A 24,048-nucleotide genomic window follows, 5' to 3' on the forward strand; every position below is an offset into this window, starting at 1 on the left:
GAGGAGACAGGTTAAAAGAAGGATTTTTAAACCGTAAGACATTTGAGACATGGATTGTGTATGTGTGCCATTCAGAGGGTGAACGGGCAAGACAAAATATGTAAAGTGCCTTTGAAAAGGGTATGATAGTAGGCGGCAGACGCACCGGTTTGTGTCAAGAACTGCAACGCTGCTGGGTTTTTCCACGCTCAACAGTTTCCAGTGTGTATCAAGAAAGGTCCACCCTCGAAAGGACATCCAGCCAACTTGACACAAATGTGGGAAGCATTGGAGTCAAATTGAGCCAGCATTCCTGTGGAACACTTTTGACACCTTGTTAAGTTCATACCCCAACGAATGGAGGCTATTCTAAGGGCAAAAGGGGGTGCAACTCAATGCGTTCTTAAGGTTTTGTCCACTCAGTGAATGCACTGTGCTTGTAGTACTGCCAACAGTGATCTGTTTTCCATGAGGCTGAGGCTGAAACCATTTCAGTATGGTAGATAGGTTTGGGTGATCAAGTGGCTGTACACACTAAAACACAGATGTCTAAAAGCTGAATGACTATTCCAAACACATCCCCTTATATAACAACAGTGGAATTCTAAAAGCTATCAACTACACCCCTGGACAGTTCCACCTCTGTAGCCTACACTACAAACGGTTTCTCTAAATGTGTCATTCACACCACAGGATTAGACCTCTGTCACATTTACACACCAGCACTGTTTCCATAGTTACCCAACAGAAACAAAACTACCCATACCAGGACACACTTTGCATATATCCAAACGGGGATTTGTTTGCTCACGCATCTCAATACACTACAGGAATATTGATGATGCGCATCATTTTTTGTTACAGGCAAATGGGAGATTGACTCATCCGAATTCCCACAAATGAGAGTAGTGTGTTTTCACCAAATATATTGTGAAACTCCTAGAAATAACAGATTTACCCCACTGACACAGCATGATGTGTGGAATATATTATTGTGACATAATGACATTCAGAAAGATGAATCACAGAAGAAGAGATCTGTCATAACCCACGTGGGAGGGAATAGTCTACAGTGTCTGTATGTGTCAGTCATACACCAGTGTGTAGAGGTGGGGAAATGCATAGCCAGCCCCCCCCCCCCCCCCCCCAGAGGCATAATCCATTAACAGAATACTAAAACGATAAATTATGCTTGACAAGCATCCAGTGTTAGGGCCCAAGATGTTTCTCACTGAAAACCTAAGTAAAGAAGGAAGAAATGATAACCTTTCCCACCATCCCGTATGCCCTACACCAAAAACATTGTTAACGCTCATTTTTAACATACTGTATTTTACATCCATGTATTCTGCTGTACACACTTGGCAGCTTCTATAGAATGAAAAGCAGTTTTCCTTTTAATTGCACACACACTCGTCGTCAAGGTAAGAAGGCTCTCTGTGAGGAGTGATACAGAGAGGGCAGAGGTCAAAACACTTTTACTCAAACCTGATGCAGAGAAGAAGGCCTACTTTAACGATACTTCTCCCTAATGAATCCCTCGCTCCCTTTCAAATGGATGTACAACCTCACAAGAACCTCTGTAAACACTACCTCCTTATCTACTATGAGTAGTAGAGAGCTGCAGGCTCTGGTAAAACAGAAGAATCAAACTGTAATACAGAAGTATGCTGCTACTAATAGATAAACAAATAAACATGTGCATTTATGATCGTCAGATAGGGAGTTGCGATTGGCTCATATGGTCTTGTATGGGTTTGTCAGAGTATTTTCTTTTTCTTGGCAGCCCTCTTATCTTGTGAATTGCGGCAGGAGAGAGCAGTCTACCCACAACCATGACATGCATCTGTTAAAGAGTTAAGGCAAATTCCTTTACTAATCAATTCCTGCCCCTGTTGCGCCACAACGCCAATCCAATATTTATCCTAGATTTTCAAAGCCTTGTCAGATTCGGTCATCGTCAAGTGTCTGGTTGTGCTCCACTTGGGAAAGATCAGGAGAGCCCAAAAAGATGAAAGAGCCAGCCAGCAGGGCTGATGGACAGAACAGAAACATATCTAGAATTAATTAATTTGAGCATGTGTTTAATGTCTTAATATTTGTTCTCCTTTTGTCGTGCTAAAAAACCTTTCAGGGCCTGGCTAATAGGCGCGCTGATAGAATGGGAAGATGTGCATCATTCGAACCCTATTGAAGCAGCTGGCAGCTCATCCTTGTGTTCAGAAACACACATTTCCACAACGGTTTCAAACATGCCATAATGACAATTGCAGCAATAACACGCTGCTCAATGCAAAAGAGCAGCCTACTAAATAGAACCAAATCTCAACTCCCAGCCCTGCCAACCCTGGGCTCCAACAGCTCCTCACGGACAGACGCACCTCATCACAATGTCTCCAAGACGCTCTAGTAAACACGAACACATTGTCAGCTCTGCAGTCCTCCGCTGCACTGCCTATAGTAGAACATGGTAATAGCTCAGTTTATACAGAGTATGATCATACTGGAAAAATAATTAGCAGTTGACTTAACATTGCACTACAGGAAAACAACAAACAAGCTCATAGAATGGTGTGGAGGAGCAGTGTTTGAAGAGCAAACCATGATTGCGCTGCTCTCTCTTCTCCTACCGCTAATGGGCAGATGCAAACCATTAAATACCAAATCTAGTGTAATGTACAGGACGGAACAAGTACATGATGCATATAGTAGTAGAATGTAAGATTTAACCTTGAAGGAGCTTCATGGTGTGGAATGGGATCAACGGAGATTGATTGATGTGTCGAGAAACAAAACAATCTGTTCATACGTTCCAGCAGATCCATGTGGGTGGGCTGTTCAGGGAGCGGGTTTAGGAGAAAGGTTAAGACCATGTCATCCCATCAACGAAAGGTAGTGGGTCCACTTCCTACAGTACTGACTTGCTGTAGACAGCAGTCCTACATTCACTATGGACAATACAGTGGTCAGACAACTCACACACCTCAGGCGGGTTTTCATTATAATCCATCTTTTCAGAGGAGCAGAGTCAATAGTTGGAATATGAGTGAGATTGGGTTGATGCTGAGTGATGGCGACTAAAAATGAAATTGTCATCCGTCCTCAAATGAAGCGTAGTGGCATTTAACACATTGGCAACTCTGGATAGATACATAACAAAACGGCAGAAAGGCATTGAAATGCTCTTCTAGTATGACTAGCATACAGATGGCTGTTATATGCTCATCTATCAAGGAGAGAAAATATGGCGACTATACAGTATGCTGCCCATGACTGTCATCATCAACAAGTAATGAAAACGCCAATGACCAATTTAGCCTCGATTAATCACGATTTTAGAGTCCCCACCCTTATGTCTCATCCAGTGAGTGTCGATACAATTGACAGGCAATAGACTGAATCCAGAATGATGCCCCCCCCCCCCCCCCCCCCTTCGAGTGAGAAGTGTGGTGCTTAGGCAATGACAGTAGGCCCAGACATGATCACTGTAGGGGAGACATCCACTTACTGTGGCCTCTCCCTTACAAACAGAAGATCTATCATGGTTTAGTAGCTACTAAAGTCTGAGGAAGTCTAAACATGACAGCCTAATTAAATACGTCTGCTCTGGGTCGGAGCTAGGTAATTACGTGCTCTGATGAGTTGCTTATGTTTTGTGGCAGCGTTTGAACGTTTCATCTCCATCGCTAAGGACTAATAGTCTATATTTTAAATAGCATCGACAGTCAGTCTATCTTTAGCGCTCGCGACACTTTGTTGGGTTTTGAATCACTGATTAATCGTAACGACATGTTAGTAGACGCAAAATCAAACATCGAGTAGTTTGTGGCACTGTATTCTTATGAACTATAGAGCACCGCGGAGGCCTAGAATAATATTTATATAAAAGCAGCACACCCTGGCCCTTACCCTCTTCAAAACCCAGCCTAAAACACACGACATGAACACGCCTATGAACCCTCACTAACAACAGAGCGACGATACCCACTCAAAACCCCCAGTTCGTGTGCTTATGTAATGGGGACGCGAGCAAGCTGTGGAAAATGTCAGTCGTGACTAAATCCAGTAAAGTAGTAGGGCTGAGTAGCCAAAGTAAGAGACAGGCGGCGGATTCCATTATGAAGGTAGTTGGATTTCACACACAGCTCCCTCTCGGTCTCTCTCGCGCGCGCTCTCTCTCACTCTCTTTGGAGCTGAGCTATAAAGGGCTGTGGGGTTATGTGCAGTCTAAAGCCATGTTAGAGGTGGAGACAATCAAATTATATGGTGATTTCTCTTTAACTACTATGAAAATGCAGCAAGATCTAGGACACATAGAAAAGCCACATACAATGCCGAATGCCATTGAAAAGCCTACTGTAGCGCTGCACGCCCTTAATAAGCACCAGTGTGTGATATTAAGTATAGTCCCTCTCCAGGACTTGAGCCAGTGATGGAGAAAACATATTCCGCAATTGTTACAGAAATCCCAATGAAACCACGAAGCCTGGCAAAGCATCTGGGTAGCCAAAATAAGCTCATGATGAAAGGGAGGATACATTCCAATGCATTGATCCAGATGGTTGGTATTCGTCATTCGGAGTCAAAGTGGCTCTCTCACCATTTGATGGCTGAGACAGTGACGTGAGTTTCTAGGGCCGAGGGATTGATTAGATAAAACTGTGGCAGGTCAAAGATGTGTTTTATGGATTTCTCAAATACCACAGTATGCAAATGAACAAGGCACTAAGAGTCTACGAAAACAAGAGAAAGCCTCAGAAATGGCCTGACATGGAGATGATTGAGAAAATGGCTTTTTATTCGCGGTACCCCAATGGCTCATTTGAATAACCTTACCTTGAATGGTAAACAAATGAACATTACTAGGCCAGATGAAGGAGCTAACAAACTTTTTTCTAAACAGAACATTTTGTAGTAATCTTGAACCCTTGAAAATGAAACACAATCCCTTGGGGGGAGTATTTTGGTTTCAGAGTTGCTCATGAAGTGTTGTAAATCTCTTCTGTAATCATAGCAGGGGACTTTCGGGCATGCTTATTCAAAAAACACACAATGCACATTGACAGTATTCGCAGTTGAGAGTAAAGCCTGTTTCAAAGGAAACCGTGCTTATCGTGCCAATAAAGAAAGTTGAGTAACATAGCCTGTTTATAATAAGAAGTCTTATAAATCCTATTATTGAACAAAATAAAACACCTCAGGGATTTTTGTAAGACAGATCGCAATGATTTTATCAATTCGGATTTCAATTGTATTCTGATTAAGTATAGACTTCCACAACCATACAATCAGAGGTCAGTATAATAGCCCAGTCAAATATAATTTGTGTCACAATCCTAAACTAAACAAACCAGTCAATAGACATTCACACAGATAACCTTTCAACAGCTTCACTCAAAATCTGTTTGGCCAATTCAAATCTCTCAGATATCTGCTTCAACAGACTAGATGTTTCCATCAAACCCCATACTATCTCAGAGAAATGGTAACTATCCAAAGTGACAGAGAGTCTGTATGTTTATGATGTCGGAACAGGGTAACAGAGGCTCACGTCTGGATTGGCCCCCTAGCACAGGTCCCGGGCTGGGTAAACTATTAACTAGGCAGCAGTAAATCCACTTAGTAATCACAGGGTTGTTTAAACAACCGCACAAAGTCCAAATCACCAGTGGTATTACTACAGCAGTGTCACAGAGCCAAAGGCCTCAGTCTCACCAGTTACCACCATCAGTATGTCCAGCTTGGTGCTGTTTCTAAGAGAGGTTCTCAGGGAGGTCCCTGGATGGCTGCTGTGGTTTGGGGTCTTCCTGCCTGTCACTCTGCTGTTGATACAGATCATGGTTTACCTGAATTGGAAGCTGAAGGAAGGTAATTTAACTGCACTCTGCTTTATCTGTCATAACAGCTAACAAATTAGTGATTTTTAACAATATGCAATTAGATGAGACAGATTGTCAATATCTATATCTTCTTATTTGTCTGTAACATACTACTTGTAGAATATTGCTATTGGACAATTAGCCCGTGTAAACCTGGTATGATTTGACATGCATTGGCATAGAAAAAGGGCTTCTTTTTAAACAAACAAAAAAAAACAATTTTGAAAACAGTTCACCCTGTCTGAAAGACCTATAGCAGTCATTGGAAAGCTTCTTAGTGTGGAGCTGGCCTGACGGCTTAGTCACTGGTCATTATTTTCTCAACTTCTTCATTATTGATAGTATTACTGATGGAGCTCTGCCTCTCAGCTCGACTCAGGCCTCACAGCTTTCAAACCCTGCTGGCTGTAGACAGAGATGTGACCACACACAGACACAAAGAGACAGACTGACTATATTCTTTCTTTATCTCAGTAGAGGCAGAGTTGTCTGCAGCACCTTACCCCAGGGACATGGCCTCCAGGCAGCACAACAGAACCACATCACCCAGGCAGAGACGACGGGCTGGGGGGAGAATGTATACCTAAGAAGGGGAAGTGTGGATGGCCCCACGCTGGATATTGCCCTGCTGGGTACAGTACAGCCTTCTGAGAACTCATTTGCAAACAGAACAGTGTCACAGTGAGAGTACAGTGGATGGAGATGCTGAATACAAGTACTGAGGACTGTCCACCACCAGATCATGGATAAAACACGAGCTAAGCCATGGATGGAGTGAAGCAACAACCAATATGGAATTCCAAATTACGGTTAACAAGGTGTTGGAATGCAGAGACAAAGTACATTTTTTATTGCTGCAATTATAGTGTTTATTATACCTTTCTAAGAATGGTTCAAGATATTTTCAGAATATTTCCTTATGGTTGAAAAGGTTAAGAAACTGAGAAGTCCACAAAAAGCTTTTGTTAAAGGGATACTTCAGTGTTTTGGTACTGAGGCCCTTTATCTACTTCCGCAGAGTCAGATTAACTTGTGGATACCATTTTCATGTCTCTGCGTGTAGTTTTAAGGAAGTTGCTAGCATGCTAGCAGATACTTATAGACTTCCCATGTATTGTATTAAATAATGTAATTTTTATGTTAACATATTTACTTAGGATCTCACTTGGTGAGATAAAAAAAAAAGTAATTAACTACTGAAAACACTAACTAGATTTTAAATTTTGTTCAACTACCACCAAGCTACTGCAAAATATAGTTCAATTACTAGCTGAACTACATATAGTTCACTACTCCCTAACACTGGTAAAAATGAACCAAACTCATCCAATCAGAGAATAACAACATTTTATTTCAACAGTGTTACACAGAGGGTGGGGTGGCTGTGGGGGAGACAACATTTTAAAGCTGCTAAAAATCTAAGATTATTTGCTATACACTGGGCCCAAATAGCAAATTGACATCGTCATTGGGTTTGGTGAGGTTTGTCAGATTGCAGAGAGAGCTAAGGGCAGCCATCTTCTTTACCTACAGGTAAAAGATAAAAAACAGTGGCAATTTTGTGTATTTCTTTTAGTTGTCAAAAAACCTCTGAAATATATTAAAAATATTTAAGAAGGGGCAAAAAAAACCACATAATCTAAATCAGTTTACTGATTGACAAAGAAAGATAGCAAAAAAATATATATGTTTCTACAAATATATTTCTGATTAATGATGCCAGAAAGTTATGGAAAAGCAAAAGTTTCCAAGCTGCCTATGTGTTTCATGTTTTAAATGTCAATTTTGTTGTGTTTTTTCTGAGGGAGGTACAGGAAAAGCACCTGCCCTTTAATGGAATGTTTTAGTTATGACTGCATAGAGAAGAACATGTGTTGGCACTGTAGTGCAATGTACAAAATGACACAGCGCTTCGTCCTTTGCTAGTCCCTTGGAAACTCACCCAATTAAATACAATTTGCTGTTACTCCTTGTCCCCAGAAACTGATAAACATTTGACTCTAAGAGAACATGGAAGAAGACCAGGACCAAAGCTAATATAATATAATACCTGTCCACCTGCAACTGCATGAATACAGGAAGATAGATATTGAAATGACTTTCTCATAACATTACCCGTCTGTACATACTAGGAATGTGAATACTACTCAACAATAAAAATGACCACTTGATAAATCCTGTCTGGTTCTAATAATGGCAGAATTTTTTTTCTTATTTTTGCAAAAAGCACAAAACAATTTAAACACGCTACAAATGTTAGCTAAGTGGTTTTCTTCTGAGTGATAAAAAAAAAATAAGGAACGTGTGCAATGAAACACAGGAGTTCAGCCTCGGGGTTGTCCGACAGTCTTCCCACCAGGTTGACTCTCGGTTTGGGAGATGACAGGAGGTTCTCAAACATCCAAGTATGAACTTCACAGGCTCTCAGCTCTGCGAAAGAGAAAGAATTGAAGGACTGAATATTCTATTCAACATGAAGGAGAGTTGAGTGCCACCAACTGGAGTCATTTTACAGAGAAGGTCCAACGTGTCTGGAGATTTAATCAAAATCACCTAAAATAACTTGGTATGGTAATGCAACTGCCTTGCACTGATTAACAGTGTATTATACAGTTGATCATATCTGCTATTTTGTTGCACTTCTAATTTAATTAGGAAGATTTAAATCGGCTTCGGCGAAAGTGGCTGAATCGCCTTGAGCTAAAGAGCTACTACAGCAGAAATTGGATTCTCATTACATACTAGCCGAATGGGATTAAAAGACACCATGTCCCTAACGCAAACCCAAAACCAGGTAGTACTCCAGCGTCTGCTTCAAAGTCTTTTGATGAGCGAGGCATCGCTCACGTCCTGCCAGGTACAGTTCCTTCAGAAAGTATTCACACCCCTCGACCTTTTCCTCATGTTGTTGTGTTACAGCCTGAATTTACAATGGATTCAATTGACTTTTTTTGTGTGTGTCACCGCCCTACACACACATTGTCAACATGGAATTACATTTTTACTGAAATGTCTTGAGTCAATAAGTATTCAGCCCCTTTGTTATGGCAAGCTTAAATAGGTTCAAGAGTAAAGATTTTCTTAGCATGTCACACAAGTTGGATGGACTCACCCTGTGTGCATTAAGTGTTGAACATGATTTGTGAATGACGACCTCATCTCTGTACCCCACACATACAATTATCTGTGAAGACCATCAGTCGAGCAGTGCATTCGAAACACAGATTCAACCTTAAAGATCAGGGAGGTTTTCCAAAGCCTCACAAAGACAGGCACCATTTGGCAGAGGAGAAAAAAAATACAAAAAGCAGACGTGGAATACCCCTTTGAGCATGGTGACGTTATTAATTACACTTTGGATGGTGTATCAATACATCCAGTCACTAGAAAGATACAGGCGTCCTTCCTAACTCAGTTGCCGGAAAGGAAGGAAACTGCTCATTGATTTCACCATGAGGCCAATGGTGACTTTAAAACAGTTAGAGTTTAATGGCTGTGATAGGAGAAACTGAGGATGGATCAACAACATTGTAGTTACTCCACAATACTAACCTAATTGACAAGAGTGAAAAGAAGGAAGCCTGTACAGAATACAAATATTCCAAAACATGCATCCTGTTTGCGACAAGGCACTAAAGTAATAGTGCAAGACATATGGCAAAGCAATTAACTTTTGTCCTGAATACAAAGTGTTATGTTTAGGGCAAATCCAATAACACATTACTGAGTACCACTCCATATTTTCAAGCATAGTGGTGGCTGCATCATGTTATGGGTATGCTTGTGATTGTTAAGAACTGAGTAGTTTTTCAAGGCAAAAACAAACAAACATATGGAATGGAGCTAAGCACAGGCAAAATCATACAAGAAAACCTGGTTCAGTCTGTTTTCCACCAGACATGGGGTGATGAATTCACCTTTCAGCAGGACATAAGGTCAAATCTACACTAGAGTTGCTTATACCAAGAAGACAGTGTATGTTCCTGAGTGTCTGAGTTACAGTTGACATAAATCTGCTTGAAAATCTATGGCAAGACCTGGAAATGGTTGTCTAGCAATGAGCAACAACCGATTTGACAGAGCTTCATAATAATGGGCAAATGTTGCACAATTCAAGTGTGGAAAGCTCTTAGAGACTTACTCAGAAAAACTCAGCTGAAATCGCTGCCAAAGGTCATTCTAAAATGTATTGACTCAAGGGATGAATACTTTGGTTGAATCAATTTTCTTTTGTCCACTTTGACAGAGTATTTTGTATGAATAGTTAAAAAAAAAAAAAAAAAAAAAAAAAAAAATTCATCCCACTTTGTAACACAAAGTCATGGGGTGTGAATACTTTCTGAAGGCTCTGTAGGTAGACAAGACAAAAGCACTTGATGATCTGACAAGGGGGACCACAAAATTCTCACTGAAGGGTAAATACGCTGCTACACCAATCAAAGCGCCTTTCTATTCTCAGCAGCCGCTGCAGTCATGCTTATTTCCCTCCATAACTGGAGAGGATGACAGAACTAACAAGCGGGAAGGGCTGGCTCAGGCCGGAGGTCTATCGGGTCCTCCTCTGAAGTGGTGGAAATACCTTTAGCACATTGTATTGCCGATGGATTTTAAGAAATAGCTTAACTGTAATGTAAACAAGTTCCTGTGCATTGGACGGCTGCCATGACGGTCTGAGCAAACGACCAATGGACATACCGCTAAATGGGCAGGGTGTAGGCAGAGCAATGAGTTGGTTGGACAGAGTAATACCAAAGTAATCAAGGAATTTTATCCACCAAGCACCCCTGAATCGACTATATTTAACAATTGTCTATGAGCCTCTGCCTTGCTGTGGGTACATTTGATCCTATTGTGTGAATCCATTTCTGGCTCCTATTTGATGGGCCCATAGATACTGATTTATGACTGAGTTGTATTCAAGACAATTCTCTGGGCTTGATCCAAGCTTCATGAGACTTCAATGGATTGGAATGGTTCCAACTCCAGGGGTTGACAAGGTCGAGTGACTGTTAAAAGAGCTATTGTGAAGGGCTTTCACGCTAGCAACCCACAGGGAATATTTGTTTTCTCTTCTCCTCCATTACACCAATTAATTACCATTGTCATTAATCTGCTCTTCCTGTGTGTATGAGGGGTCATCTGTCTGGTGGAGAGTGTGCTTCCACAGTCTGCCAGTACTGTGCATATTAGAATACAGATGGTAACGTCACGAGGTTAGTAAAGCCAGTGGAACAAAACATTTTGACCAGAAAAAGTGACACATCTGCAGATGTTTGGTTTGCTGACATTTTGTATGAACTTTACAATTTGTCCAAAAATAGCTCAGTCATAAGTGCAGACAGAGGAAACGTGGAGTTAAGAGAAAAGATGGAGATCTCAAAGAAAAAGACAAGGAGACAGTCAGTTCCACCCTGTGGGGGACTTACTTCCGGCGGATGCCTGTGATGTGCTGTTGGTTTGGGCTAGAAGAGCCACTATAGAATCCTAACAGAGGGGGACTAACCTTTACCACTTACCCCTATAAATCCCCTAATCACCACACCCCTGGGCCTCCTGGTGGCTTCTGTTCCTTACCTGGCGCCTCAGTCCTCGCCCTCCTCTGCCAGCTCTGTCTCTTTGTGGACCACCACCCGAGTCACTGACATGTCAGGGTGCTGCTCTTTGGCTTCCTTTATAGCCTGGGCCAAGGCCTACCCGGGGTGGCAACATGCCACGGCAACAACACACCCAAAAGGAAAGGGAGACGATGGCATTAACGGAAATAAAGGAGAACAAAGGAACAGAAAAACAGACAAACAAAATGGAGGCGCTATGGATACAGATGAGAAATGTAGCAGCGACAACAACAAAAAAACAGCAAAACATAAAATGAAGACAAAGGATGGGAGGGTGGGGGGAGGAATGGAAAGCATGGCTTGGACATCTGCCCATGCTTGTGCCTTTGGGGTTTGGGAAGAACTTCTACTATGGAAACATATGTTGTTGTGAATTTTGGTGAGTTCTTTAGGGACTTCTTTGCGAGGAGTGTATCGGTCTGCTGTACTCTTTGGCTTAATGACCAGATGAGCTCTCATTCGGAGGTAAAAGACCCATGCCACTATAAATCAGAGCGAGGTCTTTTCACAGGGATCGATGCATCTCTTTCAGCTGAGACATTGATTGAAAACACTTAAGTCCTCTTCTTATTGCCATTTCTAGTCTAAAGGAGCAGCCACCAGAGATACTGGGCCACCACATTGAATTCTCATTCTTGCTAAAAATGGCCAATAATATATTCTCTTAGATACACCACTTAACTGAACATATGAGCGCTTGACCTCAGTCAGTAGTATGGCACATTCTCATATCTCCATTAGTATAAAATGTAGGAAACATTTTGACAGAAGTGTAATAAGCCGACATCTTTCTTTCAGTAATACAAGCTGTTGTGGTGTGTAATTGGTCCCACCGGAGGACGTGTCTGATGTGTGACTGACTGACGCTCACCTGATCGTGGTCGATGTCCGAGTCTCCGGTGATGACAATGCGCTTCTCGATCCTGGTTTCTGAGAGACCGCCTTTTAATGTCTGCAAACAGCCAGGTGTTCAGGATAAGTGCACAGACGTACTGCACGAGTAAAACAACACATCCTTCAGGCCTCGGGTTTCCCAAAAGCACCTTAAGGCTAAGTTCATCGTTAGAACCACTGTAGGAGCATCGTTAAAATCTCAGAACTGTTTCCCAAAAACTATCGTTACTAAAGTTGCACTTGAAAATGCTTGTCATTTACAGCCGGCCTCAAACCAGAACAGCTAAGTGCCTTGTTAAATGCTTTTTTGCCCTTCCGCGCCACTTGATACATAGCTCTCTTCTAAACATATAATCAAGATGTTTATCTCTCTCTCTCTGTGTGTGACCGCTGATAACTTCAGAACGAAGTTTACTACAAATACAAAGTTGCCAAAGTCTTTGCAGTTGTTACAAACAAGCAAAGGGTAAAAATGCTTCAAATTAAAACGGAGATGACTGCATTAAAATTTGGATTTGTTTAACCCTTTTTAGGTTATTACATGATTCCATATGTGTTATTACATAGTTTTGGTGTCTTCACTATTATTCTACAATGTAGAAAACAGTAAAAATAAAGAAAAACCCTGGAATGAGTAGGTGTCCAAACTTTTGACGGGTACTGTATTTCAATAATATTGAAAAACATTTCATGTTCAATCAATTGAGTTCTATTTTGCTAATTGTAGGCTACTGTCTGTCATTTTTCTCAATTTCAGCAAGGTAGCCTAGCGATTAAGGGCGTTGGACAAGTAACTGAAAGGCTGCTGGTTCGAATACCCGAGCTGACGAGCTAAACATTTGTCGATATGCCCTTATGTAAAGGCACTTAACCCTTGCATAAGGGCACATTGGAGTAGAGGAAAATCAGAATTCTTCAGCAGTCTGCTAGCAACACTGTCCACTGATGTTTGGGGTCTGTTGAAGCCAGGTGCGGCACACAAACTTGGCCTGAGGTTTAGCATCTATGAGTCTGCACCAAGTCACAACAGAGGAATTCTGCCTGGGCTGGGTAGGTGCCAGTCACAGCCCCAAGCATCAACACAACAGACTACAGAGCAGGCTGCTCTACATTTGCACACAGATTACACAGAATAATGCTGCCAGATGGGAATCCAATCCTCCCTGCCAGAGTCCACAGTTTACATACCATGGCGTTTACACAATAGACCAGGGAGTGCTGGGCTGTTACCTTGCTGATGGATGTGGCTTTGAGGTTACCATGACAAAGCGTGCGGTTGCCACGGCGAAGTGTGCGGCTGCGCGGCTACCATGGTGACGCGTGGGGGGGGGGGGGGGGGGGTGTCACTGTGGTGACGTGTAGTTACCTTGGTGATGTGTGTGGTGGTGGTGGTGCACAGTGACTCCGAGGTAATGGTTTGGGCCGTCATGAGAACGCCTGGTTCGCCGTCTCCGCTGCCGTCCAGCTGGAGAACACACACGGAGCCAGTTAGAGCATCATATCACCCGTCTAAACACTAGCCGTTTAGTGGTAGAGGGCCTACCTGTGCAGCTTCGTACGTGATGGTCTTTGTCTCGGTGTGCACGATGGGAACCTCCTTAGTGGCAATCTCGGTCTTCTGGGCCGCAAACGTGTCTGAGATGGTCACCATCTCGGTCTTCACCACAGGTGGCTGAGGAGGGGGTAGGGGGAGAGAGAGTCATGACAGAGACCCACACTTCACATATACCAAGGGCAAAGGCAAACACAGCACAAACCTCTAAAGAAGTAGGAACAGAACTCACGCACAGGCTGCAAATGAACGTTACAAAAATGCACAGAACTATAAACGACAATGTCTTTGGCGTAACCATGCAACCAAGCGCATGCAAGCGAAGTTACCTACTGAAAATGCAAAATGAAGCAAACGAAGCAAATAATAGAGGTTGTTGGAACTCGGATGTAACGGTACAATGCATTTTTGCTTTGATCTTTGCCACAGGCGACCAACAGCACAGCACGATACAGACATGCATTGACTTTCCCACAAATGAACGGTGTGACATTTAAGTAAGTGGTTGGGAGGATGAGTCCTTGAAGACCGCCAAGGCAGAGACAAAAACCCAATTAATGCCAGTGACTCATCTCAACCAACAACTTAACCAAATAAAGACCCAATACAGGGAAGGGGACACACTTCACATGCTGTAACACACACACACACACACACTTCACATGCTGTAACACACACACACACACACACACACAAGTGCCATGCACTGCACAACAACGCCTCCACTCCCACGCAATTCTCAGCGCCATCTCTGCCAGTGCGTTCACAAACACAGGGACCAGGGCCGACACACACATATGTATAGTGTATATGTATGTTTACGTGCTCACAGTATGTATAATGTAAAGTAAAAACAAAACACCAACAGAAACGTGGTGGACAGAGGTGGCGATGATTACAGTGAAGTAGTCTGGGGGACAGATCCACAGTAGAGTAGGGCAGAGCTTTGGCACAGATGCACAACGGAAGGTGCTGCTTGGGGGATGTTAGCCATTACTTCTTACGATTATCACTTATCATTTAACTTCCTTTAGCGAAAATTAGCCCAAGGGACCGCTGTGCAGGTGAAAGGCCTTCAGCCTTCCGTTGCTGTGGCGCTCAGGTGCTGAGCGTCAGAAGCACGGACAGACAGCGTAGAGAAGCAGCAGGCAGGTACAATATGAAGGTAGGTAGGTAGCTAGGTATGTAGTAGGTAGGTAGGTAGGTGGGTGGTGGTGGTCAGAAGTGCGTAGTATGCAGCAGCAGGCTAGGCGACGGGCCGTGCTCTGCACTACGCAGGTCTGGGAGACGGCAGCCATTCATTTACCTCAGAGCAACAAATAACCTGGGGGAGGCGCTCTGTCTCGGAGTGAGACGCGTCCCCATTGACTCTGGGCTCCTCCTCCTCCTCCTCCTCTTCCAGGGCCACGGGGCCGGGATGGCCCTCGGGGGACTCGGCGTGCCCATTAGGGGCCTCGTCAGGGGTAACCAGGATGTCCTCAGGGCTCTCCTCCGCCACAGGGGCTAGTTGTGGTTCTGTCGCTGAGTTTTCTTCCACTACTGCAGGGACAGGCTGGGCCTTTACCTCGACCACTGGCTCTGGGAGTGGTTCTGCAGCTGGCTCTTCATTGACTTGCTGTTCCTCCTCCTCCCCTTCTTCCTCGGGCTCTTCTTTGATCTGGTCAACTGAGGCGCTGACGGTGACTTGCGGATGGTACTCCCCCGCCTCCTCCTCCTCCTCTTCCTCACTGTCCGAGGACACGCTCACAGGCCTCTTCTGCTCTTCCATAACTTCGTCCTTGGGCTTCTCGACCTCAGACTCCACGGCGACGTGGGTGATCACCTCAGGAGTGGTTATGGTGACGGAACCTTTGGGGGCCACCCTGATCTCCTCGACGACTACCGTCTCTTCTATCTCAACTTCTGCTGCCTGCCATGCCGCCTCGCCGGATTTCTGTTTATCATCTGCGCTCTACACCAGAGAACAAAAACAACAAACGGGATGGAGAGAGAACAACAAAGACGTAAAAGATGACCACACAACCCAACAAAGAACAACGACACCACCAACTGAAAAAAAGGCAACGCAACGAATATAAGGACGGATGGAAATGGCAACAGATGGAGAACGGGCAGCGTAACAGCAACCAGAAAAAGGAGAGAGAAATAGAGAGATGGATGACTAGAAGAAGAGATGGCTGAAATGAAAAAGGAGAGATGAGCTGGAAGTTAAGTATATGTGTGGGAGGGAGATGGAGCAGGGGTGGGGGCAGTGTTAGATGGGGGGGGACCACCTTGGCGACCGTGTCCACCGTGAGGTCAGGGAGAGGCTCCTGGGTTCTGGATGGGGGGCATCTCTGTGGAACGTAAAGGCAACCAACAGGCAGCGGTCACTCACACACATCAGCATGACATTAGGAATCACTAGGGTTACCATAGCACTGAACAGGTTTCCCCGTTTTAGGAGAGAGAGACTGTCTCTCTCTCTCTCTGACATGCACAAAACATGACCACCTCACTACCCATCTGTAGGAAGGGACCCTTTAACAGTTCTACAGCATGTAAAACACATTTAGTAACACTGTCCACTCAAATGAGACAGAACACAAGCATTCAAAGAAAGAAATGGCAATTGACAGAAGCGTATGAAATGACAAGAAAATATTCATGCCAAAGTTTATGGCCAGCCTGGTTTGCTCTATAATCTCTTACAGCGTGTGTGCAAAATGAGTAGGTGCTTATATTATATTTGCATCATATTGTGCACTGCCAAGCCAACACAACTAGTCACCATAATAGGTTATACTACTTTGATTGTGTGTGGTAGTCGGGACTGGTCATGAACTTGGTGTGGCAGAGTTAGAGAGATGCGCCATGGGACAATACATTAGTGGTCTCATGGGCAGCGACCTGATGTTTTGTTGGCTTTGATTCATCTGTACTGAGGAGCACCTCGGTAGTGAGTAGAGCCGAGGCCAGAGGGCCAGACGCAGTGACTACAGCGCCCTCTGCTGCTCGCCTAGTGGTAGTGCAGCCGGGATCAACCAGACCAGACTCGCAGGCAAATTTACTGAATAAAATGGAGGTCATTTCCTCTTCCAAGCTCTACACAGGTTAGAGAATGACAAAGCAAAGATGTCAGAGTTAGAGGAAGGACATACATTACTGGAGAGAAGGTAGTCTACACACACAGTGCAACGCAACAGAAGATATAGAAGTGCCCTTAAAACTATACAGTGGCTGAGTGATTGAGTGCAGTTTTGAGACAGGGATGTTGGAGGTGTGCGTTCTAGGAATGAGGCAGCACATGTCGGTAACACAGACAACACACACACACACACTGTTTATCACACAGGTCCAGGACCAGACCCAAGGCCTGTGTGTGAACACTATCACCTGCTTGTCGGGTGTAGAGAGAGTGACAAGAGTGACGAGTGAGAGGCAGGCATGCAGTACACCACTCAACACAGCCAAACACAGGTCTGAAACACAGGGTGGGAGAATCACAAGAGGAGCCACGTGAAGTAGGAACTCAAAAGTCAGGCTTGTCCAGCTGAAAGGAGGAGAAGCGGTTACACACACGCACAAAGTGCAGTAAGCACAGAGTTGTGAAATTCAGCAGTGAAATTTGCAGCTCAAAGAAAGAAAAGCACACTTTGGACAGCCCTGGGAAAGTACCAATAACAGTGGGCAAATAAAACTGCTTACACTGTGCATCATCAAACATAATAGACAGGGCAAAACTTGAGGAGCGCAGAAAAACACAAGAGCGGAAGAACATTGGGTGGTGCAGTCTGACATAACGTGCATCTACGGCTCAGGACAGAAATACAGAGATCAGAGTGCTTAAGACGTGGACAGTCAGCCAGAGAACTAATCCGATCGGAGGCTGACCGTTCAGAACAGCAACAGTAATGAGATAAACTCAGCCAGCCATTGGCTGAGGGAGAAGAGGAGCTGGCTCAGCCATTGGCTGACAAAAGAAGAATGGCATTTACAGGCAGACAGAAGAGCCCACAGAGGCCCCCTGTGTGACAGTTGGGATTATGGGTAATATCATTAAATCCACTTAACAGTCAGAGGGAGGTGAGGGAGAGAGAGAGAGACAGAGCACGAGAGAGAGAGCAGTATACTCTAGTGACGTGTAGAGGACTGACAGGTGTTGTTCTTAGAGAGTGGTCTACCCATCTGTTCAGGATAGCAGCAGAGGGGGGGGGGGGGGGGGGGTTGCTGAGTGGAATTAGGACCACAGAGAGAGGGAGGAGGAATGGTGTTGCTTCTACATCCCAACTGTCACATCATAATACAACATCAAGAGAGCCAGAACCAGGGGAAGGAGGGCGGAGTCAGGGCCTCCCGGCAGGCTAGAGACAGATCGGAGAGAGGTGGAGACGAGGAGGAGAGTAGAGGACATGCAGGCAGGCTGGCGGGACAGGAGGACTGGCGGTAGGACACGGCTGGACACGTACCCCTTGGGCCTGCAGACGCAGGCTGGTAGCCGGGCTGGCTGTGAGGCGCTTTTCCCACTGACTGGGACGCGGCTCAGGGGTGGCCTCCATAAAACTGCGCTTTAACTCGCTAATGCTAGCCTGATGTTTCAAAACATCCTCCTGAGTCTTATCCAGGTCCTAGTGGTGCCAGGAGGACGCCACACAGCCATGGTGGGGGGTGAGGAGAGGGGACAACAACAATGGACAACAGCTACATTAGTCTGGAAACAATGACAGTAACAGGATGGACGCCAAGCCTCACTGATTGCCCGTGTATGGCTAGTTTTAGTGTGTGTATGGGTGTACCATTTGTGACTGCATTCAGAATTATAGGCGTTTGTCGTTGTTTCCTACCTCACAGTTGGCTCAAATAAATAAATAAAATACATCTTTTTTGAACATGTGAACTTTCATATGGCTTAATTACAAACCTGTAGGGGATCCGTAAATATTAATACAAATATTAAAATTATGAGCCTAGTTTGGCCAAGGAGACCTAGCTCCAAGTAATGAGGGCATTTCCTTATGAGCCACCAGGAGGCGCTATCATTCCACAGAATGTACAGGCTGGTAGTGGCACCCTTTCTTCACTGTATTTCGTGAAACTAAGAAATAATGGCCACACACCGTCCCAATCGTAACCTCACTCTAACGGATAACGATATCCAATTAAAAGCAGTCCGATTTCAAGTCATTGTGAGCCCTTTTAGAGAATTGGAGGATGTAGAAAACATCCACACTGATCAAAGGTTGTGATGAGAGAGAGGCATCAGTGAGGTGAGGCTTTTGTCAAGAGTTTAACCCTTTAGTTCAGTAGTAGCCTACAACGTGAACGACAAAAACATGGAACTGCCAATGGAACCCAATCAGAGGAACCAATTTTCCCTTTGACACCGTTGAACAAGGGTTTCGCTTTAAATGTGTCTCGTCGTCACATTTCGACAGGTGTACATTTATACATGGCATAAAGCACATGCTGTTGCCATGGTGATACGTGACAGAGTGTGGCTTCACTTGAAATACATTTACATATATTTTTTGAATGTTTTCATTCAGCATACTCCAGAAGGTTTGAAATACTGTTCTCATTATCTACACTCCATGAGGTTATTCCAGGTCATTTCTCCTATCATGACCCCGGTAAGGGAAGGTCATGATAAAAGTGTAGTTTATTTACGTTTAATAGCGTAAAAAGACAGTCTAGTAATTACATGGCATAAGGCATCATGGCAGTTCCACGTTTTGGGGGCAGGTTTAGTTTGTTATTGTACCATTACAAATTCAAAACTCAAATCAAGCCAACCAAAGCAGGAAAATCCCTAAATGGGTTAGGGAAACAATATTAGTCGGATATCACCGGGAAATACTAAATAATATGTTCACAAAAAAAAAGAATAGACTCAAAAATAGGCCGGTAATCAGCGGCCACCCTCACCCCACTAAACACCAAACCCTGTTGGGTCAGACATGCATCCAATCCCCATCCCTCATGCAGAATCATGCATTGGTGTTCAAACACACACAATCACACACACAGAGCCTGAGAGTGAGAGGTAGACTGGAGTAGTCAGCCTGGGACAGGAGCCAAGAGGACACAGGCTTGGGCTTTGATTCCCTTTAGTTAGGCGCCAATAGTCATCATAGTCATACCAACCTCCAACATTAAATTGCTATGTCTGACATATATATTTTCCCCCTGCACTCTCAACCTTCCGCTCTGTGGAATCAAAAAATGAAGACATGAGGCATTTTGTGCAAAAAAAATAAATAAAGAGTAAATAAAATGCAGCCAGAGGTGAAAACCTGTGCAGTCAGAGGACAGATCCAGTACAGAGGCTGTGGGGACAGGGCCACAAGCACACTGGACCCTCTCCAAACCACACTTCACCGTAGCTGTGTAGTGATCAACTCTAATACTAAAATGTGGACATAAGAGAACACTTAGTCCTCACAATGTGGAGCTCACTTGGGTGTTAACCCTTAGAATGCTGCAGCTAAGGCAAGCCTATCCGGAACAATGTCCTAAACCGTAGTATGTGCAGCTTTGGTGGCGCGTGGTTGGACAGCAGTGTGTTGTACTCCTTTTCCCCACGGAAATAAAACGCACCAAATACATCCCAGATCACAGTGGCACCAGCACAAAAAAGAAAAAAGATATCAACAACAAAACATACATTCCTGCAGCAAAAGTCAAACCCAGGCTACAAAATGAGGCGCAGAGAGGATGTGGAAAACCCCAGCTGATTTACAGACAAATACACCATCAAACAACCAATCAAATCAACCTGTTGGGAGAAGTCTGGCTCATCTCCTTTCATCTACGAGTGCCAAGGAGAAAAGGACATGTTAGTTTGACACCTGCACTGCCCATACCGCTCTGTATAAATGGTATTATAAATCATCTTAAAAAGGTGCAGTACAACGGGCCCTCACAGACCTCAGTGCCCTCAGTAGGTGTGGCCGCCGCCCCTTCGCTAGGCTCCTCCTCTACCTGCATGTAGTGGGAATGGTTTTTGTTGGGAGAAAGAGAAGGTGAAATGGATGATGGGAAAGGCCGATTCCCAGCAGCACCACATAAAGGTGCGATGTCATGTGATTGAGGGAGGAGCAGCCAGGTTCCGCCCACATGAGAGTAAGGCATGATTGGACGGAGGGGGGGGTGCACATGCTGGCCTTGGCTGGGATACTGGGCGGCGGTCTGGTCTTGTTTCTGTGTAGAGCTGATTTGAAGTTTTTTGTGTATTTTCTACCGTGTGTTGTTTTTTTTTTTACTGTTTTCAAAAAATTGTGAGAAACTCTGGCATATTAAATGGCAACTATAATAACACTGATCAGGACAGGGGCAGGGAGTGAAACGCTGCAATAACGTCCTTATAGGCCAAAAGTAGCTTGATAACAGACATATACTGAACATATTCACACATCTAGCGGTTTATCAACATTTCCAGCCAAACGGATGATGACAGGAATTTATCATTTTACAACACTAAAAAGTTGTACAAGGTATCCTTTTCCTCTTATTCATTTAACAAAAAGGATTCATGACAGAGCAGCCAATACTAGTACAATATGATTTCTAATTTAAGATCTCTGGAGATTGGCGAAAGATTACAATTCAATTTGGTCATTTTACACAGAAAATCAAGGGTTTGGAGAAGGAAAACGGAGAGAGAAACATAACAGGGAGGGAGTGCAGAACACGGAGGTGAGGTAGTGACATGGTGCCACTTAAGGCCCCTACACACCCTACGCAAACAAAGTGACGGAGCGTCGTATGCGATTCGTTCCAAAATTTGACCCGCACAAAATAGTGTGTAGAAGTACGTAGAGAACGACGCGCCGTCGCTGCGTTGGCGTAAAGTGTCGTAGCGGTCTTTAGGCAGCAGGGTCACACAGCTGGTCACACAGCTCTTCCTGCAGCAGGGAAGTGTGTGTGTCAGTGTTTTTGTCTGAGCAGAGCCTGGCCACGGGGGCGGGCGCCTTGGGCTCCAGATAGCACAGCGACAAGGCCAGGGGCAGGGCCAAGAGGAAGGCCAGAGCCAGGGACTGGGAGGCAGACAGCAGCACAGCCAAGATGAACATGAAGGAGGGCACCAGGGAGGGGGAGGAGAGGGGCAGGAAGCGCTGCAACCCCGCGGGGACCAAGCAGGCAGCACAGTCCTGGGGCAGACTGGGAAAGCAGAGGTAGCCGTCCTCATCCAGCAGAGAGAAGGGAAGGAGGCCCAGGCGCAGGCCCGTCAACATGCCTAGCAGGGAGAGGCCCAGCCTGGATTGAGCGGCAGCCTTGGCCTGGGCAGGTGACCCTTCCTGGGGCTCTGAGCTACAGGCCAGGGGGGAGGGGGGAGGAGAGGCCTCTAGAGGCTGGTGATGGTACTGCTCTGCTGCAGCCAAGCTGTCTGCATGCTGCTGCTGGGTACAATCAGGGTCCCAGATACCCGGGTAGTCCCTGTCCCCGTCCTCCGAGATGTCGGACAGAACGTCCAGCTCAGAGATGGTGTCCAGGATGGGAGGAAGGGATGAGATTGAGGAGGAGGAGGAGAAGGACAGGGGGAACATGAAGATAGACTGCACAGTGAGGGACCATCGTTTCCCCGCCGCAGAGAGAGAAAGAGAGCAGTCCACATGTAGACACCATGCAGGGAGGGGCCAGTAGGGGAAACGCAAGCAAAATCACAACCCATAAAATTAAATAAATGTGTGTGAGAAATTATAAAACAGTAACAGGATAGAGTGCACAGGAAAAGAGAGGAGAGGGGGAGAGAGAGAAACACACTATTAGTCAGTGAGACATGTCAAGTCAGGGGTGCAGACGAGAGGTCACAGAGAGGGGGCAGTGGAAAAGGTCAGGGGTCAGGGGGTGCTGGAGAAAGAGGGCGGGTGGGGTGTGAGGGAGGTCAATCACATTCTACAACTGTACAACAGGATTAGAGCTGGCATCATTAGTGGACAGAGACGCAGACTGAAGTCAGAAGAGATAACGGGGGGGAAGAAACCCAAAAACAGGAAGGTGTTTGAGATCGAGTTAGAGCACCGTCGTACTCCGGTTGTCCTCATTCAAATCAAATTCAAAACTCAAATTACTTGGAGCTCTGTCCTCTTAACAACATGTTCACTTCCTGAGAACCATACATCTACCCTGCCATGGCAGGACAACATCTGCCGGACAAAAATCCACTTAGTGGAGTCTCGATTAATAATCACATTTGCAAAGGGGGGGGTCCCATGGTCCTATCGGGATACATTACCCCTAGTACAACTAAGACAGTGTGCCCAATGAACTGGGCTTTATCACAGAAGAGATGAGCCTCTGAATTCTTTGCGCTCAGTACCACAGGTTACATAACGAACTGAATACATGGCTTTCATGGCCAACTCACTGTAAGACTGAATAAGATCCTTTATACAGCTACCAAATGTCAAGCCAGTCTTAAACTCTTCCAATAGGAACTAGCAGGGGCACGGAGCAGACAGTTCAGAATGGCATCCTATAGCTCCAGCTAATTCAATTAAACTATACACTGCTCCAGCGGCTGTTGTTTTGACTACTGGGCTGAATGTTGGGGTTTGTTCGGTAGATTTGTCAAAACGCAAAGAAACACATTACACAGTAGATCTTTTGAGGAGGGGCGGGGAACGTGACAAAACCAAATACACAAAGATTAAGTCACTATACTGGTTGGTTTACATACAATCTAACGAACAGAACAATAGGCTAGTTATTCTAAGCTAGACAGTAGACATACAATGAATTGAGTTCCCCTGTAGTGAAACCTTGAGGGAATTTCTTTGAGACAAATGGGATTAGGAACAGACAGACAATTCAGTCCCGGTCCAACAACGGGATGTCTCATTCTACCTAGAGAGAGAGGAGAGACCGAGTGTGAACATCCCCCTGCCTCCTCTCTCACCTTGGAGTCAGAGGAGAGTTCCAGGCCAGGCTCCCTGCCGTTCTCCCCAGAGGTGGGGGCTGACTCCTGGGCCTCGGTCACGTTAATCATTGGAGCTAGAGGGGCACAGAGGAGACAACACACACAGCTTTATATAACAACTATATTCTCCATTCATTTACGCATACTTCCGAATGATATTCAGCTCAGCACATCAATTCTAATGTCAACTCGTGATAAAAATACAAAATCGACAGTCACATCACAATATCG

At 44.8% G+C, this 24,048-nt stretch overlaps 1 protein-coding gene and 1 long non-coding RNA gene across 51 annotated transcripts in view; one reads left to right on the forward strand and one right to left on the reverse strand.

The window, feature by feature from the left end:
• Positions 1-5,627: 5,627 nt before the first annotated feature.
• LOC110522178 (uncharacterized) lies at positions 5,628-8,033 on the forward strand. The gene is made up of 2 exons (XR_002473263.3): positions 5,628-5,847; positions 6,333-8,033. It is a non-coding gene; the product is annotated as an uncharacterized LOC110522178 (long non-coding RNA).
• The window catches only part of epb41l2 (erythrocyte membrane protein band 4.1 like 2), a 94,724-nt gene continuing 77,864 nt past the window's right edge, over positions 7,189-24,048 (reverse strand). For 5 of the 50 annotated variants that reach the window (XM_090232656.1, XM_090232657.1, XM_090232655.1 and 2 more), the window contains 10 exons: positions 23,797-23,891; positions 20,826-20,879; positions 20,674-20,706; positions 18,368-18,526; positions 15,226-15,870; positions 13,911-14,039; positions 13,734-13,832; positions 12,345-12,425; positions 11,433-11,548; positions 7,189-8,288 (listed from right to left, as the gene is read on the reverse strand). In XM_090232656.1, coding sequence (XP_090088782.1) covers positions 11,441-11,548; positions 12,345-12,425; positions 13,734-13,832; positions 13,911-14,039; positions 15,226-15,870; positions 18,368-18,526; positions 20,674-20,706; positions 20,826-20,879; positions 23,797-23,891 — 1,403 coding nt within the window. In that variant the 3' untranslated portion in view covers positions 7,189-8,288; positions 11,433-11,440. Of the gene's footprint in view, positions 8,289-11,432; positions 11,549-12,344; positions 12,426-13,733; positions 13,833-13,910; positions 14,040-15,225; positions 15,871-16,192; positions 16,256-18,367; positions 18,527-20,042; positions 20,707-20,825; positions 22,454-23,796; positions 23,892-24,048 lie in introns of those variants that run through there. The other 45 variants (XM_090232649.1, XM_090232648.1, XM_090232627.1 and 42 more) reach the window with 16 other exon arrangements.

The sequence above is a fragment of the Oncorhynchus mykiss genome, chromosome 4 (assembly GCF_057628025.1).
Source record: "Oncorhynchus mykiss isolate SJ-2025 chromosome 4, ASM5762802v1, whole genome shotgun sequence".
Lineage (NCBI taxonomy): Eukaryota > Metazoa > Chordata > Actinopteri > Salmoniformes > Salmonidae > Oncorhynchus > Oncorhynchus mykiss.